This window comes from Camellia sinensis, unplaced genomic scaffold (genome assembly GCF_055761805.1).
Source record: "Camellia sinensis isolate YWXY unplaced genomic scaffold, ASM5576180v1 Unanchor2, whole genome shotgun sequence".
Lineage (NCBI taxonomy): Eukaryota > Viridiplantae > Streptophyta > Magnoliopsida > Ericales > Theaceae > Camellia > Camellia sinensis.
Window position 1 is genome coordinate 22,803,735 of NW_028129079.1, and position 18,358 is coordinate 22,822,092.

The window sequence follows — 18,358 nt, forward strand, 5'->3', positions numbered from 1 at the left end:
TATTTTAGAGTAAAATTTTACTTTTATGCAGAGTAAAATTTTACTTTTGCATTCATGTCTTAGGTTATGTTGGTGACACACTGTATGAGTTGTCAATCTTTGGCAAACCTAATAGTAAAAATTAACTCTAAAATATAGTACAATGTTACACTAAACCACAATAAAATTTTATCAATACAAATTGACTTTTGGACTTGTGGTGTCAGTAAAATTTTATTTTGATAGTGATAGTAAAAATTTACTTTGATTGATAGTAAATTTTTACTGTTAATTGTTTCATATTTCCCGACTTATATGGAAGGACATTTCAGTCAATTCATGATATTTTTTTAATTGAGGGACTTTTGGTATCATTGTTTAATTTCGTGGGGGAGCTTCTATTTACATACCATAGTTTGCCTCAATACACACCGTTTCTAGTTCACAACTCCACACCATCTTCATTTTTTTATTATTTTCTCAATTTACACCCTTTATTCCCAAAATACCCTAACCTTACCTACCCATAACCCAGCCACCACCAGATCCAGCGACCCATCCTTGTCCTCATCCACCCTCCACAACCCATCCCAACTGCTACTGTCCCTCATCCAGACTCCTTCAACCATTCCTTGCCTCAACTCCGCCCCACTCCGACACCTCCACAACCACATCTCGCCATTACCGCAGCCTTAGTGACCGCCACCCCTAATCCTTGCGATTGACTAAGATCGACGAATGATCAATCAAATAGAGAGAGAAAGCGAGCAAGCGAAAAAGAGAAGAAGATGTCGCGATGAAAGAGGTTTGCCAAAGGAGACGCTTGAGAGTTGTTGCAGAGGGAAGATGGTACCAGAGGTAGGGGGCAGCGGGGGAGGCGGTGGAAGTGGGGTAGATGGCAACTGACGGTGGTAGGAATGGTATTATTAGAAGTGAGAGGTGGCAATCGGTGCTGGTGGAGTTGGGAGGAGGTGGCAGCCGACGGTCGTAAATTGAGAGGGAAGGAGTGGTGTGTAGGTAATTTAATTAAAAGATATAATGGTAATTAAAAAAAATTGGGATAATAGTGTGAATTGAGAGAATAAGTGATGTGCAAATAGAAACTCACATTTTGTGGGCTTCACACGAAATAAGTCAAATAAGAGGGGCTTTTCACAAAAAATCTCAAAAATTTAACTTCTTTAATTTTTTTTAAAAAAAGGGGAAAAAAATCAACTCATTCCTTATTCATTGATCTTCAAATCCTCTGCAATCTTCCTCCCCCTCTCTCTCTCTCTCTTTCCTTATTCATTGATCCTGAAATTAGGAATTCCTCTCTGCAATGTCTCTCTCTCGCTCCGACGCTCTATATATATATATATCTAAATGCATGTATATATACTCGCATTCAAATACACGTACAGTATTCAGTGAAATTTATATACTCGCATACACGTACAGTATTCATACGCTATGGAGAATTTCTTATTGCTTAAGATGATCTTCTTGCTTCTTATTTGCGGTGTTTGGATGTTCCTTCAGAAGATGATGCTTCTTTCGACATGTCTTCAGACGATGATGTTCTTCTTCGTTCTTATTTGCGATAGCTTTCGACTTTCAGGTTCTCTTCTCTTCTGTGATTAGATAGTATATTGGTTTCTCTGTTATTTGTTGCCTGTAATTTCATTTCATTCACTGTTATTAATTTCCTATGTTACAAAGAGATTAAATAACTTCAATTCGATTCCTGCAGCAATTAAGGAAGTTGAGAGCAAATCAGCAAGCACGATTACATCTGAAAGTGGTGAGCAACAACATCGGAAGTTGTTGAATGTATCTAGTCAAACAGTTAGTCGCACGAGTGGGCTTTTGTCATCTGAAATGGGTAGTTCGAATATCAAGAGAAGGAGAGAGAAATTGTTGGAAGAAGCAAGAGAGAGTGTGCCTGAACCTGGGTCTGGAAGAGTGATGCATTTGGTTAAGGCCTTTGAGAAGCTTCTTGCGATACCGAAGGACTCAGATCAAACGGATGAGAAACAATCCAGTGTGGGCTCCTCTTCACACCCTGGTTATGATGTTAGTCGCACGAGTGGGTTTTTGTCATCTGAAATGGGTAGTTCGAATATCAAGAGAAGGAGAGAGAAATTGTTGGAAGAAGCAAGAGAGAGTATGCCTGAACCTGGGTCTGGAAGAGTGATGCATTTGGTTAAGGCCTTTGAGAAGCTTCTTGCGATACCGAAGGACTCAGATCAGACGGATGAGAAACAATCCAGTATGGGCTCCTCTTCACACCCTGGTTATGATGTTAAGAGCCCGTCACTTCGTGCATCACTGAACAAAGATGTAACACCTGATAATAATCGAAATGCCACGAGAGCGCCTCAAGCAAATTGCGACAAAGCAAGAAAGTCAAATATGTCCAAGGAATCTACTGCTAAGACTGGGGATTTGACTTTTAAATCTGGATGTGGAAGTAAAATCATTGCTGCTGCAAAGTCAGCCCACCTGGAAACTGCAAAATCAAAGGTGAGAAGCTGCAACATTTTGATTAATGACACCAAACTAGCCTTACTGTTGAATTACTTATCAGCAAACACGGTACAATTTTACTATATGCAATTCTAAACTTTCAGATTAGTGGCAAATACCATGAATGTTGAGAAAATTTCTCGTATGAGCTAGTTACTTCTCAATGATAAATGTGATTTGCAAAATACCCCACTCAAATTCATTCTAGTTGTTTTGGGAATTGATTATTTTATTGGTTTTTTGACTTTTTATAAAAAAAGACGTATAAAAAAGCAGAGAGAATAGTTGATTTTTTAGTTTTTTGACCAAAATAGTAGGTTCCAAAAACAAGCTGATATCATATCATTAAAAATTTTCCTTGTTAATTATTTGGATTCTGGATTGATAATCACAATGAACGAATCTTGACTTTGGCACCAGAATCATGGTTAGTAAGCTGAATTATGCATAAAATTTTCAGGTTAACAAAGTTGTGCCTTCTAAAGCCACGAGGCTACATAGAGTCAATCCACAAGATTCTGTGACTGGTGCTACAAAAGCCATGAGGCTACATAGAGTCAATGCACAAGATTCTGTGAATGGTGCTACAAAAGCAGATGACAAAGTGGTAGTCAACAAGTATAATAGACTTGGAAATGGTAAAGAGAACGTTACGAGTCAGAGACCCAACATTGGAGCTGGAGGCACGGTTCAACAGGTTCAGATAGTGACAAAGCAAAAGAGTATTGTTCCAAAGGTATATCAATTGTTAGTTAATTGATCTCTCATGTCTTGTTTTCAATATAATTTACTTCTGTTTGAAATCCATCTATTCACCTTCAATCTGCTACTTAGTTTTCAATCCTGCATAAGTTCAGCAGACTAAACACTTGGCATATTAAGTCCACAAACATTTTTTTAAACAAGAAAAATCAGAACCAAAGAAACATATATTTACATGTATTTGAAGAACACAATTATAGAATTCCACCACTTAATAAACTAATTTGTGAGAGACCATTGTGTATGCTTCTGTTATAGAGTAGTTGAATGCTGATTTATTTTCCACCACTTTCAGCGAAAAAGTTTCTAACATAATGCTAAATACAGTGAAAACTCCTTTTATTACTCTAGCTAAGTTAGCTGACTATAACCTCATTCGACATGTTATATTTAATCACTCTAAATAACGTGTCATATGCCTATTAAAGTGATTGTGTCTAAACATGTTTACTTTTTGTGTATGGATTTAATGATGATATATTGTCTAGTCCTAAATGCATGCAATCCCATTATAGGCAACTCTAGTACTTGGGTTTCTATCCGTTGTGCTTTGCTGTCAGTTGCTTCCAGGCTCTGTAGTTAATTATATGATGCTTTTGAGAGTTGTTAAATTTTTGACTGAGATTGCTGAAAAAATATTTGATTTTCAGAAGCATTTGTTACTTAAGATATGTTCTTAGTTGTATATTTATTTTGTCCACTGTATTATTCTTAAATAGGATAAGTCTTGGCGTGTCCGCTATATGGTCGCAAATCAGTTATATGAACTTTGTGAAGCTGTGGCGCCTGAACCTACCAGGTATTTATCTACTGTAAATATTTCCTTATGTTGGCTGCACACAGCTCTCATTCTGTTTTGTCAGGTTGACTACACTTACATTTTATTCTACTCACCATGTGATCATGTACCATCTTGGGCAGTCTTGAAAGAATTTAATAGCTATATATACTTATATTATTGGTCTTTTTTATCACTGATAACATAGACACGTATATATATGTAGTGTTTTGCCTGTTTTCTTTAGATTTGAGTCTTATTTATGTCTTGGTGTTTCAGTAGTGGCTCTCCTTGCTCTTTTTTTTCCTCGAAATGTTTAATTGATGTGATCATATTACTATTTAAGGATGGATTTGGTTCCTGCATATGTGCGCTTACCTCGAGATAATGAAGCTGAAGTACGTATAGCAGCTGCTGGCAAAGTCACCAAGTTTTGCCAGATTCTTAATCCCGAACTTGCTATTCAGCACATTCTTCCCTGTGTAAAGGTGCATATCTCTCCCTCTCTCTGTCTTCACAAGCACAAATGATCATGCATATGAAAATTTTCTTGTTTGTTTGTGGACCTACTCCTTACCCATTGTGCCATTAATGTCTTGTGTCTTATCACTCGGCAACAACATTTTGTAGGAATTGTCGTCAGATTCTTCTCAGCATGTTCGCTCTGCTTTGGCTTCAGTTATAATGGGAATGGCTCCTATCTTAGGAAAGGTAAGAACTTCCTGTGGAAAGTCTTATTCATTAACTCCGGTTAGGGAGGGATTCATTAGTTTCTAATTTGTGCATGCAAAGGTGAACATAACGATGCATACTTTGGATTTTTTTAATGGCTATATTGATTAAATTTTGTCGGAGAAACTAATTGTGAGAAACGATTTAAATCTTTTAGTTGTAGTAAATGTGCTGCCAGCCCCAAATAATGGGGAGGGCATTGTTTTACTAAAGCATTAGAAACCTTTCACCAATATGTATGTTTTTGTGTTGCTTTGTTTTGTACTTGCCTACTTGGTTCCAGGTCAGTCTGACCACTTGTGGGGTTGCTGAAGTGATTAATTAGTGCCTTGACTTGGATGTTGTTGTCATTCTACAAAGATGGTTCAATATTTTATTATTCCTTACTTTTTTACCCCTTACAAAATGATATTTTGTTCTTCATTGACACTATCTATAGATTTAGCAACATTGAATGTTTTCTATATTACCAAATAGCACTTGGTCCAAACATCTGAGGTTTTTTCCTTTTTATTTTGATTTTATATGTGCTTGTGGCACCCTCTGATCAAAATCTCAGAAGGTTTGTCTTTATCTAACTACATTTTGTAGATTGGCATTTAGTGGATTTAAATTGTTGATATCACCATCCCCTTTGACTTATATTTATATGAAACAGATATGGTTGAGTAAATTTCATCTTCCATCACACTTGCAGTTGTGTGTTTTAATCTGTTCATCTTTTGAGTTTGCGGTTTTATTTTATTGCTATAAATATCTACATTTGTAGGTTGGCATTTATGTTTTGAATGTTATGAAGTTTGTTAAATTTCTCATGTATTACCCCAAAATTCTTTGTGGTCTATCATTTAGTTTTTTTTTTTTTTTTTGTGTGTGGGGAACAAAATATTGTGTACACGATTGCTGAAGTGTGGGTGGTTTTGTTTGTGCAATATATTCTGATTTCTTATTTATATAAAAATGCAGTTTTGTTAATGCTGCACTGACTGCAGCTAACTTTTAAACTTTGGTTCGGTGGTTAATGCAGGATGCAACAATTGAGCAGCTTCTGCCAATATTCCTTTCCCTTTTGAAAGATGAATTTCCTGATGTACGCCTCAACATTATAAGCAAACTTGATAAAGTCAATCAGGTTTGTGACAATATTAGGTGTTGAACTTTATTTATTCTTTTACATGTTGAGCCATCCGTCATTAATTCATCATGTGCCTTCATTGGCCTAGCTGATTTGCTACCTAAATGCTACTTCTCCGGTAGACTCTTATAAGCACACAAGGTTCTCTTGTCAAAATTGTGATGTCCTTTAGTAAATCTATTTAAAACCACCTGAAGCTTCATAATTGCTTGCTTACCAAAAAAAAAAAGAGATTAGAAAACAAAAAAAAAGACATGTTTTCTTGGATGGATATTCTCACTGGTTTTGAAATTTTAGTCAACCTCTTTTTAGTTGTATGCTTTTATTGCTGCTCCTTCTCTCGGTTCTGTGAGGCACTTGTATTTGGTTGGATGGGGACATGCATTTTTGTTTTCACAGACAGAGATATGAAAGACAAAAGGTGCACCTAGTAGGGCAGGGGCTTGTTAGGTGTGAAGTGCACATGTACAATAGATGGGTGTAAGACATCCATTTCCATTTACTTTCATGCATTGCAAATGTTGATTATATGGGAAAATGAACTTGTGTTATTTATCATTCAAATGCTCCTCAAATCATTTTAAAATCTTCTCACAATAAAAAGTTCTCTCATTCATGGCTGATTTTATGTCAGTATGATTTAGCAAGGCAATTCACTTTCCAGATGCTTCTGTGCATATTATTTTTATCTTTTTTTAAAATTTTAATTAGTCTAGAGATTCTCGTTAATTGTGCTATGATCTTTGGAAAACCTTTACAATTTCATCGTGATTATTCTTAATGTTCTTTTGGTTTAATGATTGTCTGATACTATTATAATCTATAATTCTGGCAGCTGTGTTCTTCTCTAAGCACAACATTAATGTAAACATTAAAAATAAAACGAAAGGGTGAGAAATGCCCATGCCAGCAGAATATATAACTTTGGAATATGATTCTATGTTATGAGTATTATTATTTATTACTTACAAGTTACAAGTTTGTCCAGCATTTGGTAGTCTAACATGTTGGATATGTAGACACAAGACCCAGAAATCGCCGAAAACAGAGATACAGTAGTTGCTCCTCCGAGGAAGAGCGTTGTTGAACCAGTCGATCCGTGGGCTTTTCTGGTAATTTCTGGTTCTTCATTTTCTTCATGGTTTACTTGTTGATTCGCTAATCTCAACCCGCATTGATTATTGGTTGGTTTGAATCTTGGAAATGATTGAACTCACTAGTGTTTCTTATGATTTGAAGAAAAAAATTTATAGGTTTTTATTTCTTTCTTTTCCTGTTGATTGGTTATTTTTTGATCTGGGAATGGTATATTCACTTCAATATGTTATGGATTCTTGATCTTGGTCTGTTTGGGTTCATGTTTAAAACTAGGTTTTGATCTTCTTGGAATTAATTATTGTTTTGAATCTGTTGTTTTTTTTGTCTCATACTATTGACCCCCTTTTCCTCTTTCTTTTCCAGCCTTTAATAATTTTTTTCCCCCTTCATCTCTCTTCCTTTTTGTTTTAAATATTCATCATGTCTACTTTGCATTTTGTCTTGTTTTGAATCCAATAATTGTGAGAATCTAAAATGTGTCTTTTGTGTTTGTATTAATTTCCAAGAGAGTCTGGTGTTACATTATTGCTGATTTTCACATATACAGGATGAAATCGAAGCTCCCATGTGGGTAGATCTCGATCTAGAAGCCACGTCTGGATACAAAGACAAGTGAGTTTCTTTACAACTGGTTCTAAAAATGGTTCCTCCATGTTTTCTTGTAAAGTCGTTTCTTGTAAGTCAATTGTAAGACTCCACATCTTGAATCCAAGTGTAATCTTCTTCTGTTACATTGCAGTGATGATAACTGGTTCAAAATAAGCCATTTGTAAGTACTTCACCTTCGCTATATTGTAAATTTTGTTGGGGTGTTTTCTAATTGTAGTCAATTAAATGAGAATGGCTAAATGTATGGCTTTCAGGTCCCATCAAAGTTCTTCCCGACAGTTAATTTCTGCATTTTCTCGTGTTGGTGAGGGGAATACAAACAAAACATCTTCTCCAAAGCTTCCACGATCGGTCTCAAAAAACAACAGAATCAAGGATTGGGGACAGAGCAATTGCTGTGGCGTTGCATCAAATAAGCATCACCCAATCAAGAATTTAATCAGTAAATCTTCACGGTTGAATTCCAGTGAGAAAATAAAACCCAAACCAAGCAATGGAAATCGAAAAGGAAATGCTAGATCAAAAGTAAAGCCCTTCAATCTTCGCACAGAGGTGTGTGTTTATGGTTTTGTGAAATTGACTTTTGCTTTTAAATCCTTCTGTCTTTGCCTGAATTTACTTGAAATCATGTTAATTTTGGTGATTGATTTTTATTGCAGCAAAGGGGAAGATTCAAGGAGGAAGAATTCGTCAAGAAATTACAACAAATGACGATGGAGAAGGAAAAGCAACGGATACCAATCGCACAAGGTCTCCCATTGACAACAGATGAGCCAGAGGTAATTCCATTTAATTTCAAATGCTATCGACTTCCGAAAAAAATAAAATATTATTGGGAATGTCCAAATGGGAACTTACTGGATTTATATATTACAGTGCTTAGTAAAACCTACCGTCAAAGAAATCACAAGACCGGTTGATTTGGTGCTGCATAGCGATGTGAGGGCTGTGAAGCGTGCTGAGTTTGACCAACAGGTGCATTTTTAACTTTCTTTAAATATTTTTACTCAGGGTTTTCATGTATTAATTGTTTTGGGCATAATGACCATAACTTCACTCACGTATCACATATAAAGTAGGCATTGTGTCATTACTAAAGTCTTTACCATTCACTGAATCTACAAGATTCCACGTTCTCGCGCATATTACATGGCAATAATGAAATTCCCTTTATTGAATTACCGTTTAATTTTGCTTTTGTGATTGCATATTAGCTGGCTGAGAAGATGAGCCTTATTGAACAGTACAGGGAGAAAAGGGAAAGACAACAAAAGGTACATGACAGAAAAAATTTTATGGGTGTGTTTTGGTGATATTAGTCTTGGTAGTTTACTGATATATATGTGCATGCTGGATTTTGCTCCTGTAGTTAGCAGAAGAAGAGGAAATCAGGAGACTAAGAAAGGAGCTCATTCCAAGAGCTCAACTCATGCCCTATTTCGACAGGACTTTCATCCCTAGAAGGTACCAGATAAAATCCAGAATTTTTAAAAACTTCTTTTGCTATACATGGCTTTCCATTTGAATATGGATAACCAAAAACCTACTGAATAGAGAAATTATCTAGTAGGTTTGGCCTATAGGACACATGGTGTGTCTTTTCAATATTAGAAAAACATATGATCCACTTGTTTCTATTTTTTATACAAGAAGATATCATGTCTATTTTGGTGGGTGCGGAAAGCTGAACCTGCCAGATAACTTCTCCTACTAAAGACTTCAAATAGACCCTCTCCTTCAAACGATTCTTAAAAAGCAATATGTAGTTTGTATACATTGCTTTCTTTCTGCTTTTTTTATATACATTTTTTTCCCTTCGGTGTCACTTACTGTAGGCTCAACTTTTCCAGCACATTTTATTGATCAGGTGTTGTTTGGATCTCCAATTTTGTAAAATAAACCTCAAACCTAGAAGTTTTCTAATGCATCATTTGATTGGCATAAGTGGTGTAAACATAACGATGTCCCTTGTTTGTTTCGGGTTATTTTCAGGTCGATGAAGCATTGCACTATACCCAAAGAGCCAAAGTTCCATATACCACCACGACACAAGAAGATCAAGTGTGGCATGTGTTGAGATGATATGTTCACACACCAACAATGAAATGCATAGAAGGAAGGAAAAATCAAGATTTTGCGTATTTTTTTTGTTGTCAATTGCTTAATAATGCTGAACTTTTTTTTCTTCTTTATATGGTCTCCAATATTCCTTGTGTATATGAAAGCAATCAATTTAATTGCAATTTTGATGAAACAAGTGACGGTAGTGCTATATGCACAATTGTGTGCTATTTCAATGAATATTATCTCATAATCATTCATTTCTCTAGTATTGTTATTTACCTTGTTTTCTTTTTTCTATCTTTGAAGCACAAGTCATGTATGCATCTTTATTTGAAGTTTTGCTCTTACACTTTGTTTGTTTGAGCATTTTTTAGATACGTGTTGGTTAGACTAATCACATAGAAATACAAACAAAGCCTATATATTTAATTAGCACAACCTCAATATACACATTTTGCTGACTTCTTCTAGTGTACGACAAGGTAAACTTGGGTAGTTAGGACTTAGGACAGGAATAATGAAGTTTAGTTCACACCACCTTCAAAAAAAGAAAAGAAAAGGTGGTGATTAATATGCCTGTTACCTTTCTAATTCACTCGCTCTTGAAAAGTTTGATCCTTGTATACTCGTGGCATTTCCTATCAACTCTATAGAAGAACTTCATAAGACTTGACTTTTTAGAGAAAATGAATGTTTGGTATATGTTCATCTAAGAAGCCCTTTAAAATCATAAAGTGCTTTTGTGCTTTCACCATGTAAATACACATTTGGAGACAAAATCTCAAATGTATCAAAATGACTTTCATCAAGCATTCTCCTTTACAAAACTTAATTTAAAAATACAATAATTGTGAAGGGAAAAAAACACAGGATAAAATTTGACTCATTGGGATGGTTTGTGTTTTTAGGATAGTATCGAAAATGTTACAACATACAAGTATATAAGGATAGTATTGAAAAAGGGTTCTGTATTTCGTGTATGGAGTGAGGAAGCCGGTTCAGAATTGTATTTGGTTGGGTATGGTTTTGATTGCTTGGCATTATCTGTTTGATAAAAGGATTGAGAGAGAGACAAACATTAAGTTCCTTCTGTTTGTGAATAAGGTTTTGGTTTGTTTCTTGGTTGGTGCATTGTTATGGTTAGTGAAGACCCTCGTGGTTAAGGTCCTCGCGTCTTCATTCCATGTCAGCACCTTCTTTGATCGAATTCAGGAGTCATTGTTTAATCAATTTGTGACTGAAGTTGTCTCAAGATTACCCATTGAAGATTCTTTGGAAGAAGGCTTTTATTCGTTTGGTTCTTGTGGGGGGCATCTTGTGGATGCTGCTCATTCTCATTGTACTATTGTTTCATGTTTGGTCTTGCCAATCTTCCCTAGCTTTCTTTTCAGGTATTTTGGAGACATCAGTACGTCTCTTATTCAAAGAATTGTAATTATTTCTTGTTACTCCCTCCGCCCCAAAATATTAGTCTCTTATTCTATTTTTCACTATCTCAAAATATTAGTCTCTTTTCAAAATTCAATAACTAAAATAACATGAATTTCCTTTTTTACCCTTCTTTTAAATTCATTAGCATTATTTGGAGTGTAATACTTGTACTACCAAGGGGTAGTTTTAGAAAGTTAATATTTTTGAAGTGTAACAATTGTACTACAAAAAAAAGTTAAATTCTCCAAATGGGGCTAATATTTTGGGATGGAGAGGTAATATTAATTGAATATAAGTTTTCAATTTATACTGTCTTGTCTTCATATTATGATATGGAAACCTTTCAAAGGAAGTTTTTGCAGGATGTAAATGATAGAATATTTAGCATAATATTTTAACTGACATTAACATCTGAGGTCAATCTCTTAAGTTGGTTCCGTGCTTTCATTATGAAGGCAAATAATTAAGCAGACATATCAAAGAAAGTTTTTATAAATGATCGTCATTATTATGTGCACTAGTAGGAAAATTTGCTAGAAGAAGCAGCTGCCCATTTTGATTCTATGGTAATATGGTGCACATGCAATTACTGCCTTAATGCGGACTTTGTCTGCTCTTTTATTAGAAGGTTTGATGTCAAAAGCGTTTGTTTGTGGTATCTATGAAATTAACAGTCCTGAACGTGGGACTGACACAATCCTTCTTCAAAACATTTAATATTTAGGGTAAATTACCTGGCAGTTGGCAAAAATATACTTGGCCACATTAGCGTTAGATGGCCCATACAAAGCCTCTCCTTGGAAGGTCGCTTTTTCTTCTTGGTTGGTGTTATTGGGAAGGAGCAGTATGAAAGATTTTTAAGTGTTTGGAAGTGAACTTATAAAGTTAAGGAAATGCCACAAAGAAAGTTATTTCTTTGTCAGTTCCTGTTGTCATGGCTTCATTTTTTTCTAGTTCTTAAAAGTTTTTGTATGAATTAGGAGATTGGGCTATGCATGCTAGATGCAAAATTGAAAATTCACATGTAATTCAAATTTCTACCCCAAATTCACATATTTTTCTATTTTATTTGTTTGAAATTATGGTACTATAATTTTTCTGTTTCATTTGCAGCTATTTGTAACAGAGACAGCAAGGTATTTGTAATGTTAGACACAATGGGACTTGTACCAAAACCAACACACCGTAAGATCACAGCAATGTCTGTTGTTTGAATTTTTCATCTCAATGTAAAGAAGACGAGTGATATTGTTTGTGCTGGCATACAATTAGGTTGTCGTATTCCCATCGTGGATGACCCGGACAAAATAATTATGCCGAAGAGAAGAACTCCTGACAAAGTTGTTCGACATTTATCATATATTTTGGAGGATGAGGTAGAAAATAATGGATCTCAGTCACCTCCACTATTTGGAGGGCATCAAAGCTGGTTGCAAAGAGAGGAGAGTTTTAAACTAAAATCAATCATGAAGGTGAATATTTACCCCAATTTACAGTTCAATTCTTCTTAATTTATTTTTGTTTATTTTCTTGACCAAATCTCCATATCATTTGGTCAAGTAAGTATTTTTGGAACAAAAGGATTATTTGTCATTCTTAATGCAAAGCTAAGCCAAATGTTATGAGCATATTGCATTAAATGAACAGATGTTCTGCCTTTTGGATATATGTGTTATGTTTAAAGGCCCATTGATAAATGAAAAACCTGCAATCTAGATAAATGAAAAACCTTGGAGGCAATTTGCAGTCAACTAAAATATTATGGTACTATTGCTTATTATGTGCTTTGTTCTTTAAATGTGTATGTATAATGTTAGCTGAGTTTGATGATGGCTTCTAAACAAAATGGCAAAAAATGAGAGATAAGTAGATCTGGACATGATTCAACCATAACTTTTTGTGAGTGAATTATTGTAAATAAATATACACCGTCGCTTCTGCCTTCTCTTCTAAACTTATATCAGCTTTTAATTGTTTACTGTGTAATCTATTTTTATGAGAACACAGTGTCACTCTTGCCTTCCTTTCTGAATATGTATCAGATTTTACTTGTTTCTTGTGTTTTCTATCTTTAGGTGCACTGTGGTTTCATTCAAGGTGGCGGTGCAGAGATGGCTCCAAAAGACGTCAAATATGTGGAGAAGTGTAGGTTTGTGGTTGCATCTGGCATTTTTGATGGATATGATGTGCCTCATCAGCCTTCCAATGTCAGCTCACGATCTCAACAGCTCTTCTGTTTTCTTATGGTGGTGGATGAAATATCCATTGATTTCATCAAGAAGAATGTTACTGTCAGAGAGGACAATGATGGGGGACAATGGGTTGGTATTTGGCGTATTATTCTGCTGAAACATCAACCTTATGATGAACCCAGGAGGAATGGAAAAGTTCCCAAAATATTAACCCACAGATTATTTCCTCAAGCACAGTACAGCATATGGATTGATGGTAAAATGGAGCTAATAGTCGATCCATTGCTTATGCTAGAAAGGTCTGGTCTTCTATTCTTGTTTAATGTGGACAAATCTGTATTTGTAATGTTTCATATTCAATCAAGCTTTAAGTTAAACACAAAACTAAAGTGTCGATGCATTGATTGCATAAATGTCAAATGTGTGCGTAATGGTGTGCACATTGTGCGTTAATGCATAGTGCATCTCTATTGGCATATGTAAAGCGAATTATTGGAACAAAACATATGCATGTAATTGGATGAAGAGTATGCTTATGCCCTTAAAAGTTTTGATATCTTAGTCTAGTGTTCAAAACTGCAATAATGCTGTGACTTTTGAGATGATCTAATCAAGTTAACCTTTAACTAATGGGGCCTCTTGATTAAGACAAATTTTGTCACGATTTCGCAGATACTTGTGGCGCGGAAAGCACACATTTGCCATTGCTCAGCACAAGCACCATCACAGTATATATGAGGAGGCTGATGCAAACAAACGGAGGAAGCGATATGCTCGACCTCTTATTGATCTTCACATGAAAATATACCGTTATGAAGGGATGAAGCCATGGAGTCCAAAGAAAAAAACCGTCAGTGGTAAGAAAGAAATCCCAGCGTATTTTAGTTCAATTGTTCTTCTTCTTCTTCTTCTTCTTCTTCTTTTTTTTTTCTTTTTTTTGGGTTTTAAGCAAAGCCACAAGGGAGGTGAAGGTCAGAAATGTTATCACTTGTGGATCACCTCAAAATAAATGCCCATGGATCTCTGCTGAGATATGGGCTTTGCGGTATTTTTTTTTTGGAGGAAAAAGAAGGAATAATCTTCTCAAAGTCATGAGGCACACTGTACATAATGAATGCTCTTGACTAATCACTTTAATTTCCGTTAGAAGTACCATACAACATAATGGTAAATTCAGAACTCGTTTTATTATTCTAGTATTCTGCTCATATTTGTGCTATATTGACAGTTTTGTTTTGTTTTTTTGGTGGTAAAATGCAGATGTGCCAGAGGGAGCCATAATTATGCGTGAACATACAGCGCTGAATGATTTATTTAGCTGCTTGTGGTTCAACGAGGTCAACCTCTTTACACCGAGAGATCAGTTAAGCTTTGGCTACGTCGGTTACAGGTTAGGGCACCCGTTCAAATTCTTTATGTTTCCAAACTGCGAGTACAACTCGATCTTTGTGTTGCACCCTCACACTCGCGAGCATTCTTCCAAAATCGAATGGGTGAAATCCTTGGATGAGTTTAAGGGAAAGAATAGTGGTTTGAAAGAGAGTAGGGGAGGGTTAGGGTTGTGGACTCCTTATCCTGGGAACCTTGATTCAGTTGTACTGCCACATGTAACAAGAACATCAAAAGCAGGATGAGTTAATTTTGTTTTTTCTTTCAATTTTTTTTATTTTTATTTTTCATTCTTAGTTACAAACTTTATTAAAAAATAAAAATAAAAAATCCTGGTTTATTTGGAAGATTAATTAGGCCCTATAAGGATCTTTGTATAATATTTTGAAGGAAAAGTTTGGGTCAATGTTTCTTTTTCAAGTTGCAATTTCATGTTCCAAAATTGTTGTTTACTGCATCATGTTTAAATGGCAATGAGAGAGTTCACTTCTGATGTCCCTTGAAATGATATTTATCTGTGAATTGTAACACAATAATCTGTTTGGATCACTGAAATCTATGGATGCTGATGAATTCATTGAAAGTTGATCATTTTCTGTGACAATAAAAAAAATATAATTTTGGATCTTGTGATTGTTAAAGGCTTTTTTGCGTACAACAGGTTACAAGTCTTGGGCAGATGGTATTCAAGCATAATTTGTTTATGTTCTGAGCTGATTTTAAGCAATCTATCATGACCCAAGCTTGAGTAGCTTGGCTCTTTATAATGCATCAAATGGAGTTAAGCCAAGTTATACCTTGTTTAAGTTTAAGTTTGGTTTAAAAACTTAATTCAACCGAACTTTTAACGGGACAAATTTGACTAATTTAATTCGTTTAACAGTTCTATTTGCGTTCTGAGAAAGAAAAAAAAAACAGTTCTACTTCAATTTAATAGTTTTGATGTTATTTACATGCTAATTTTGTCTGTCCTTTCATGGATTTATGATACCCTCTACCATGGAAAATAAATCCCAAAAAACAAACATGTTCAAACATATTCCAATTTGGTAAGGTTCCAATCGCATGTTGAAAATACAATTTATGATGACATGAACTTCACTTTTTAAAATTACATTTTTAACATGTTATTTCAATGTGAAATTATATGTTGAAAATGTAATTTTAATTTTAAAATTGCATTTTCAAAATTAGATTTTAAAAAACATGTTAGTTTCTCAAATAGTTTGAAAAGGAAGTCAATTTTCTAAATTGTTTTCTTGTTTAGAAAAAAAAAAAAAAAAAAACACTCAAGGTTCCACAGGTTAAAACGCAAAATATAAACACAATTCTTCCCCCGAGAGGTACTCACACCTACTTTTTCTGGGTATTAAGAATGTACATAGTTCGAAAACAGTTATTTGGTTCGATTTTTTTGTAAATAAAAAGCTAATTAATCAAAAAAACATAACAATCCTCTCCCAACTGGCCAATTAATAATTTTTTTACAGATTATTCAAAGTAAATTTATCTAATAAGCTATACCTAAAAACTATATTAAACAATCAAACATGAATTTAAAAATATAAATATAAATACATAAAAAATATAAACAGCACCCATAAGATGCACCAAACAGGGCTTAACAGTGCTGACAGGATTTGCCCATCGCCAACATCCCCCACCTGTAAGGTTTCCCAATGAGCATAGGACTGTCCAGATGTTCATTCCATCTCAATCAAGAATCAAATGCATTTCAACATGTAAACAGAACAAGCCACAAACCATGAAAGCATAATAATAATAATAATAATAATAATAATAAATAGTAAATAAAATCCCAAAAATAAGATATATATACTTCTCAAATGAGATGTAAAAATAAAGATCACAAAAATAAGGGCTTATCAAATTCTAGCAGCCTGTTTGTTCCCGAAACACACATGTAAAATCCCAACCATCTCATATATCCGGATAACGCAAATTTAATTAATAAGAAAAATAGAGATTACACGATTGAAGCGACGATTATCGTTGAAAGAATATTGCAGTCTTTTAACTTGATAAGCACACATTATTACTTGGGACCTGATGGAGGAGAGAGATGCAAGACAATAAGGAAAACTACGGTGAAAAATCATCTCCTACAACTCATGCCAAAGCAACTGAACAAGAAACTGGCCTATATGAGCTCATTTCCTTTACTCCATCAATTAGTTGCATCCCGACTATAGAACTGATCAAGGGTCTTTGCTGGGATACGATGGAGAAGCTCACGTGGGAATATGCGGAGCAGAGTCCATGCCAGGTCAAGCGATTGGAAGACGTTGCGGGTATCGTAGGCTCCTTGAGCAACGAATTTCCTCTCAAATTTGTCTAAGAACTCCAGATATAGCTGTTTTATTCATGAAGATTTAACAATGTTAAATTTTTAACAAGAATGATAAACAATTCTTATAATTAAAAACAACATGGTAATTATGCCAAGTGACAGACCAGATCCTCGGATGAGAGTGCTTCTTCTCCAACCACGGCTTTCATTGCCTGGACATCTTTCCCAATGGCATAATTTGCATATAACTGAAAGTGAAAAATGATAAGTATATGAATGGAAGAAAAGAAAAAAATGGCTTCAGTCAGTGAACTAGATTTTATACAACTACAGCAACAAACCTGATTGGACACATCAGAATGATCCCTCCGAGTCATGCCCTCACCAATGGCGCTCTGCAATGATAACAAAAATAAAATTTAAGGCAACCCCTCAATTATACTAATGCTTTTATTTGCTCATTCAGGTGTAAGCCTCGAGCATGCCAAGCAGCACTACACTACCTTTTCTGCATGTTATCTTCTCATCCATTTGGTTTATTTTATAATCTGTGCTTTAATTAAAGTGCTTATTATATTAAGAGTTAAAGGCTTAAAATTATATCTTTTGATAGTTCCATCCCTTAATAAACTCTAACAGAGGAGGCCTGTGTAATTTCAGAGACCACAAGGGTGCTTTACTTTTTTTCAACATTCCATAGAGATGGTCAGTGTAATTTTCTCATACAACTACTAACAGTAATAACAATGATAAAATAACAGAGTTATATACTTACCTTCATTAGCCGAGACAAGGATGGAAGTACATTGATTGGTGGGTAAATCTGCCCAAGTTCAAAAAGAAGGCAACTTTTAGTTTAAAAATTTATAAGCTAATCCCTGTCAATATATCATTAATAAGAATCAGAGGCAAGCTTTCTCGATGGATTTTGGTAAGTTCTATAATTTGGAAAAAAACCATCTCAATGTTAAAGTTCATTTCTTCCATGTTATGAGATTTTTGGTGAAACCTTCCTTTTGGCCTTTTTATCAGGGTAAAGCATAACCCAATCAATTTTCTTTCAAAAAATCCGTGAGTAGGAAATGCCTACCTTAATAAGGGCATTTTATAATTTCTATTTTTTTTATCACAATATTGCTCTTCTATATATACGTATCATACATTTGAAATATTTGAAATCTGGGCTGAAGATCTCGCATGAACGAAATCAGGAATGAAATCGATGAAGACGATCTCCAAATCTAAAGATCTCGCAGCCAAAGATCTCTCACTTGGTCAACAATAGACGATCTCGTCGCCGACGATCAACACTCTCAATCAAACGAGAGTTTCATTGAGATTTGTGATTGTTGATCGAGTTTTAGAAGTTT

General features: G+C 34.9%; 3 protein-coding genes across 3 annotated transcripts; 2 read left to right on the forward strand and 1 right to left on the reverse strand.

Moving 5' to 3' along the window:
* Positions 1-1,192: 1,192 nt before the first annotated feature.
* On the forward strand, positions 1,193-9,926 carry LOC145815481 (uncharacterized). Its single transcript, XM_082912228.1, has 16 exons — positions 1,193-1,579; positions 1,712-2,484; positions 2,948-3,223; positions 3,969-4,048; positions 4,374-4,515; positions 4,658-4,738; positions 5,787-5,891; positions 6,914-7,006; positions 7,540-7,604; positions 7,732-7,761; positions 7,856-8,153; positions 8,261-8,380; positions 8,478-8,576; positions 8,816-8,875; positions 8,971-9,065; positions 9,594-9,926. Exons 1-16 carry the CDS (start codon positions 1,432-1,434, stop codon positions 9,676-9,678), a joined length of 2,550 nt encoding a protein of 849 aa, XP_082768354.1. The 5' UTR covers positions 1,193-1,431; the 3' UTR covers positions 9,679-9,926.
* Positions 9,927-10,858: 932 nt separating this feature from the next.
* Positions 10,859-15,167, forward strand: LOC145815482 (putative hexosyltransferase MUCI70). Its single transcript, XM_082912229.1, has 6 exons — positions 10,859-11,056; positions 12,210-12,281; positions 12,369-12,568; positions 13,172-13,587; positions 13,961-14,145; positions 14,549-15,167. Exons 1-6 carry the CDS (start codon positions 10,987-10,989, stop codon positions 14,920-14,922), a joined length of 1,317 nt encoding a protein of 438 aa, XP_082768355.1. The 5' UTR covers positions 10,859-10,986; the 3' UTR covers positions 14,923-15,167.
* A 1,322-nt stretch (positions 15,168-16,489) lies between these two features.
* On the reverse strand, positions 16,490-17,847 carry LOC145815483 (V-type proton ATPase subunit B 2-like). The gene is made up of 4 exons (XM_082912230.1): positions 17,764-17,847; positions 17,330-17,383; positions 17,153-17,236; positions 16,490-17,051 (listed from the first exon to the last, which is right to left on the reverse strand). The coding sequence occupies exons 1-4, from the start codon at positions 17,767-17,769 to the stop codon at positions 16,866-16,868; spliced, it is 330 nt and encodes a 109-aa protein (XP_082768356.1). The 5' UTR covers positions 17,770-17,847; the 3' UTR covers positions 16,490-16,865.
* Between the last annotated feature and the right edge of the window lie 511 nt (positions 17,848-18,358).

Coding starts and splice junctions, on each gene's coding strand:
- LOC145815483 (XM_082912230.1), bottom strand. Junction 17,237..17,329: donor ATTCTGATGTGTCCAATCAG/GTTTGTTGCTGT, acceptor TTTCACTTTCAG/TTATATGCAAATTATGCCAT. Junction 17,052..17,152: donor CACTCTCATCCGAGGATCTG/GTCTGTCACTTG, acceptor TGAATAAAACAG/CTATATCTGGAGTTCTTAGA.
- LOC145815482 (XM_082912229.1), top strand. CDS start 10,987: ATGCTGCTCATTCTCATTGTACTATTGTTTCATGTTTGGTCTTGCCAA. Junction 13,588..13,960: donor CCATTGCTTATGCTAGAAAG/GTCTGGTCTTCT, acceptor ACGATTTCGCAG/ATACTTGTGGCGCGGAAAGC. Junction 14,146..14,548: donor AAAGAAAAAAACCGTCAGTG/GTAAGAAAGAAA, acceptor GGTAAAATGCAG/ATGTGCCAGAGGGAGCCATA.
- LOC145815481 (XM_082912228.1), top strand. CDS start 1,432: ATGGAGAATTTCTTATTGCTTAAGATGATCTTCTTGCTTCTTATTTGC. Junction 4,739..5,786: donor TGGCTCCTATCTTAGGAAAG/GTAAGAACTTCC, acceptor TGGTTAATGCAG/GATGCAACAATTGAGCAGCT. Junction 9,066..9,593: donor AGGACTTTCATCCCTAGAAG/GTACCAGATAAA, acceptor GGTTATTTTCAG/GTCGATGAAGCATTGCACTA.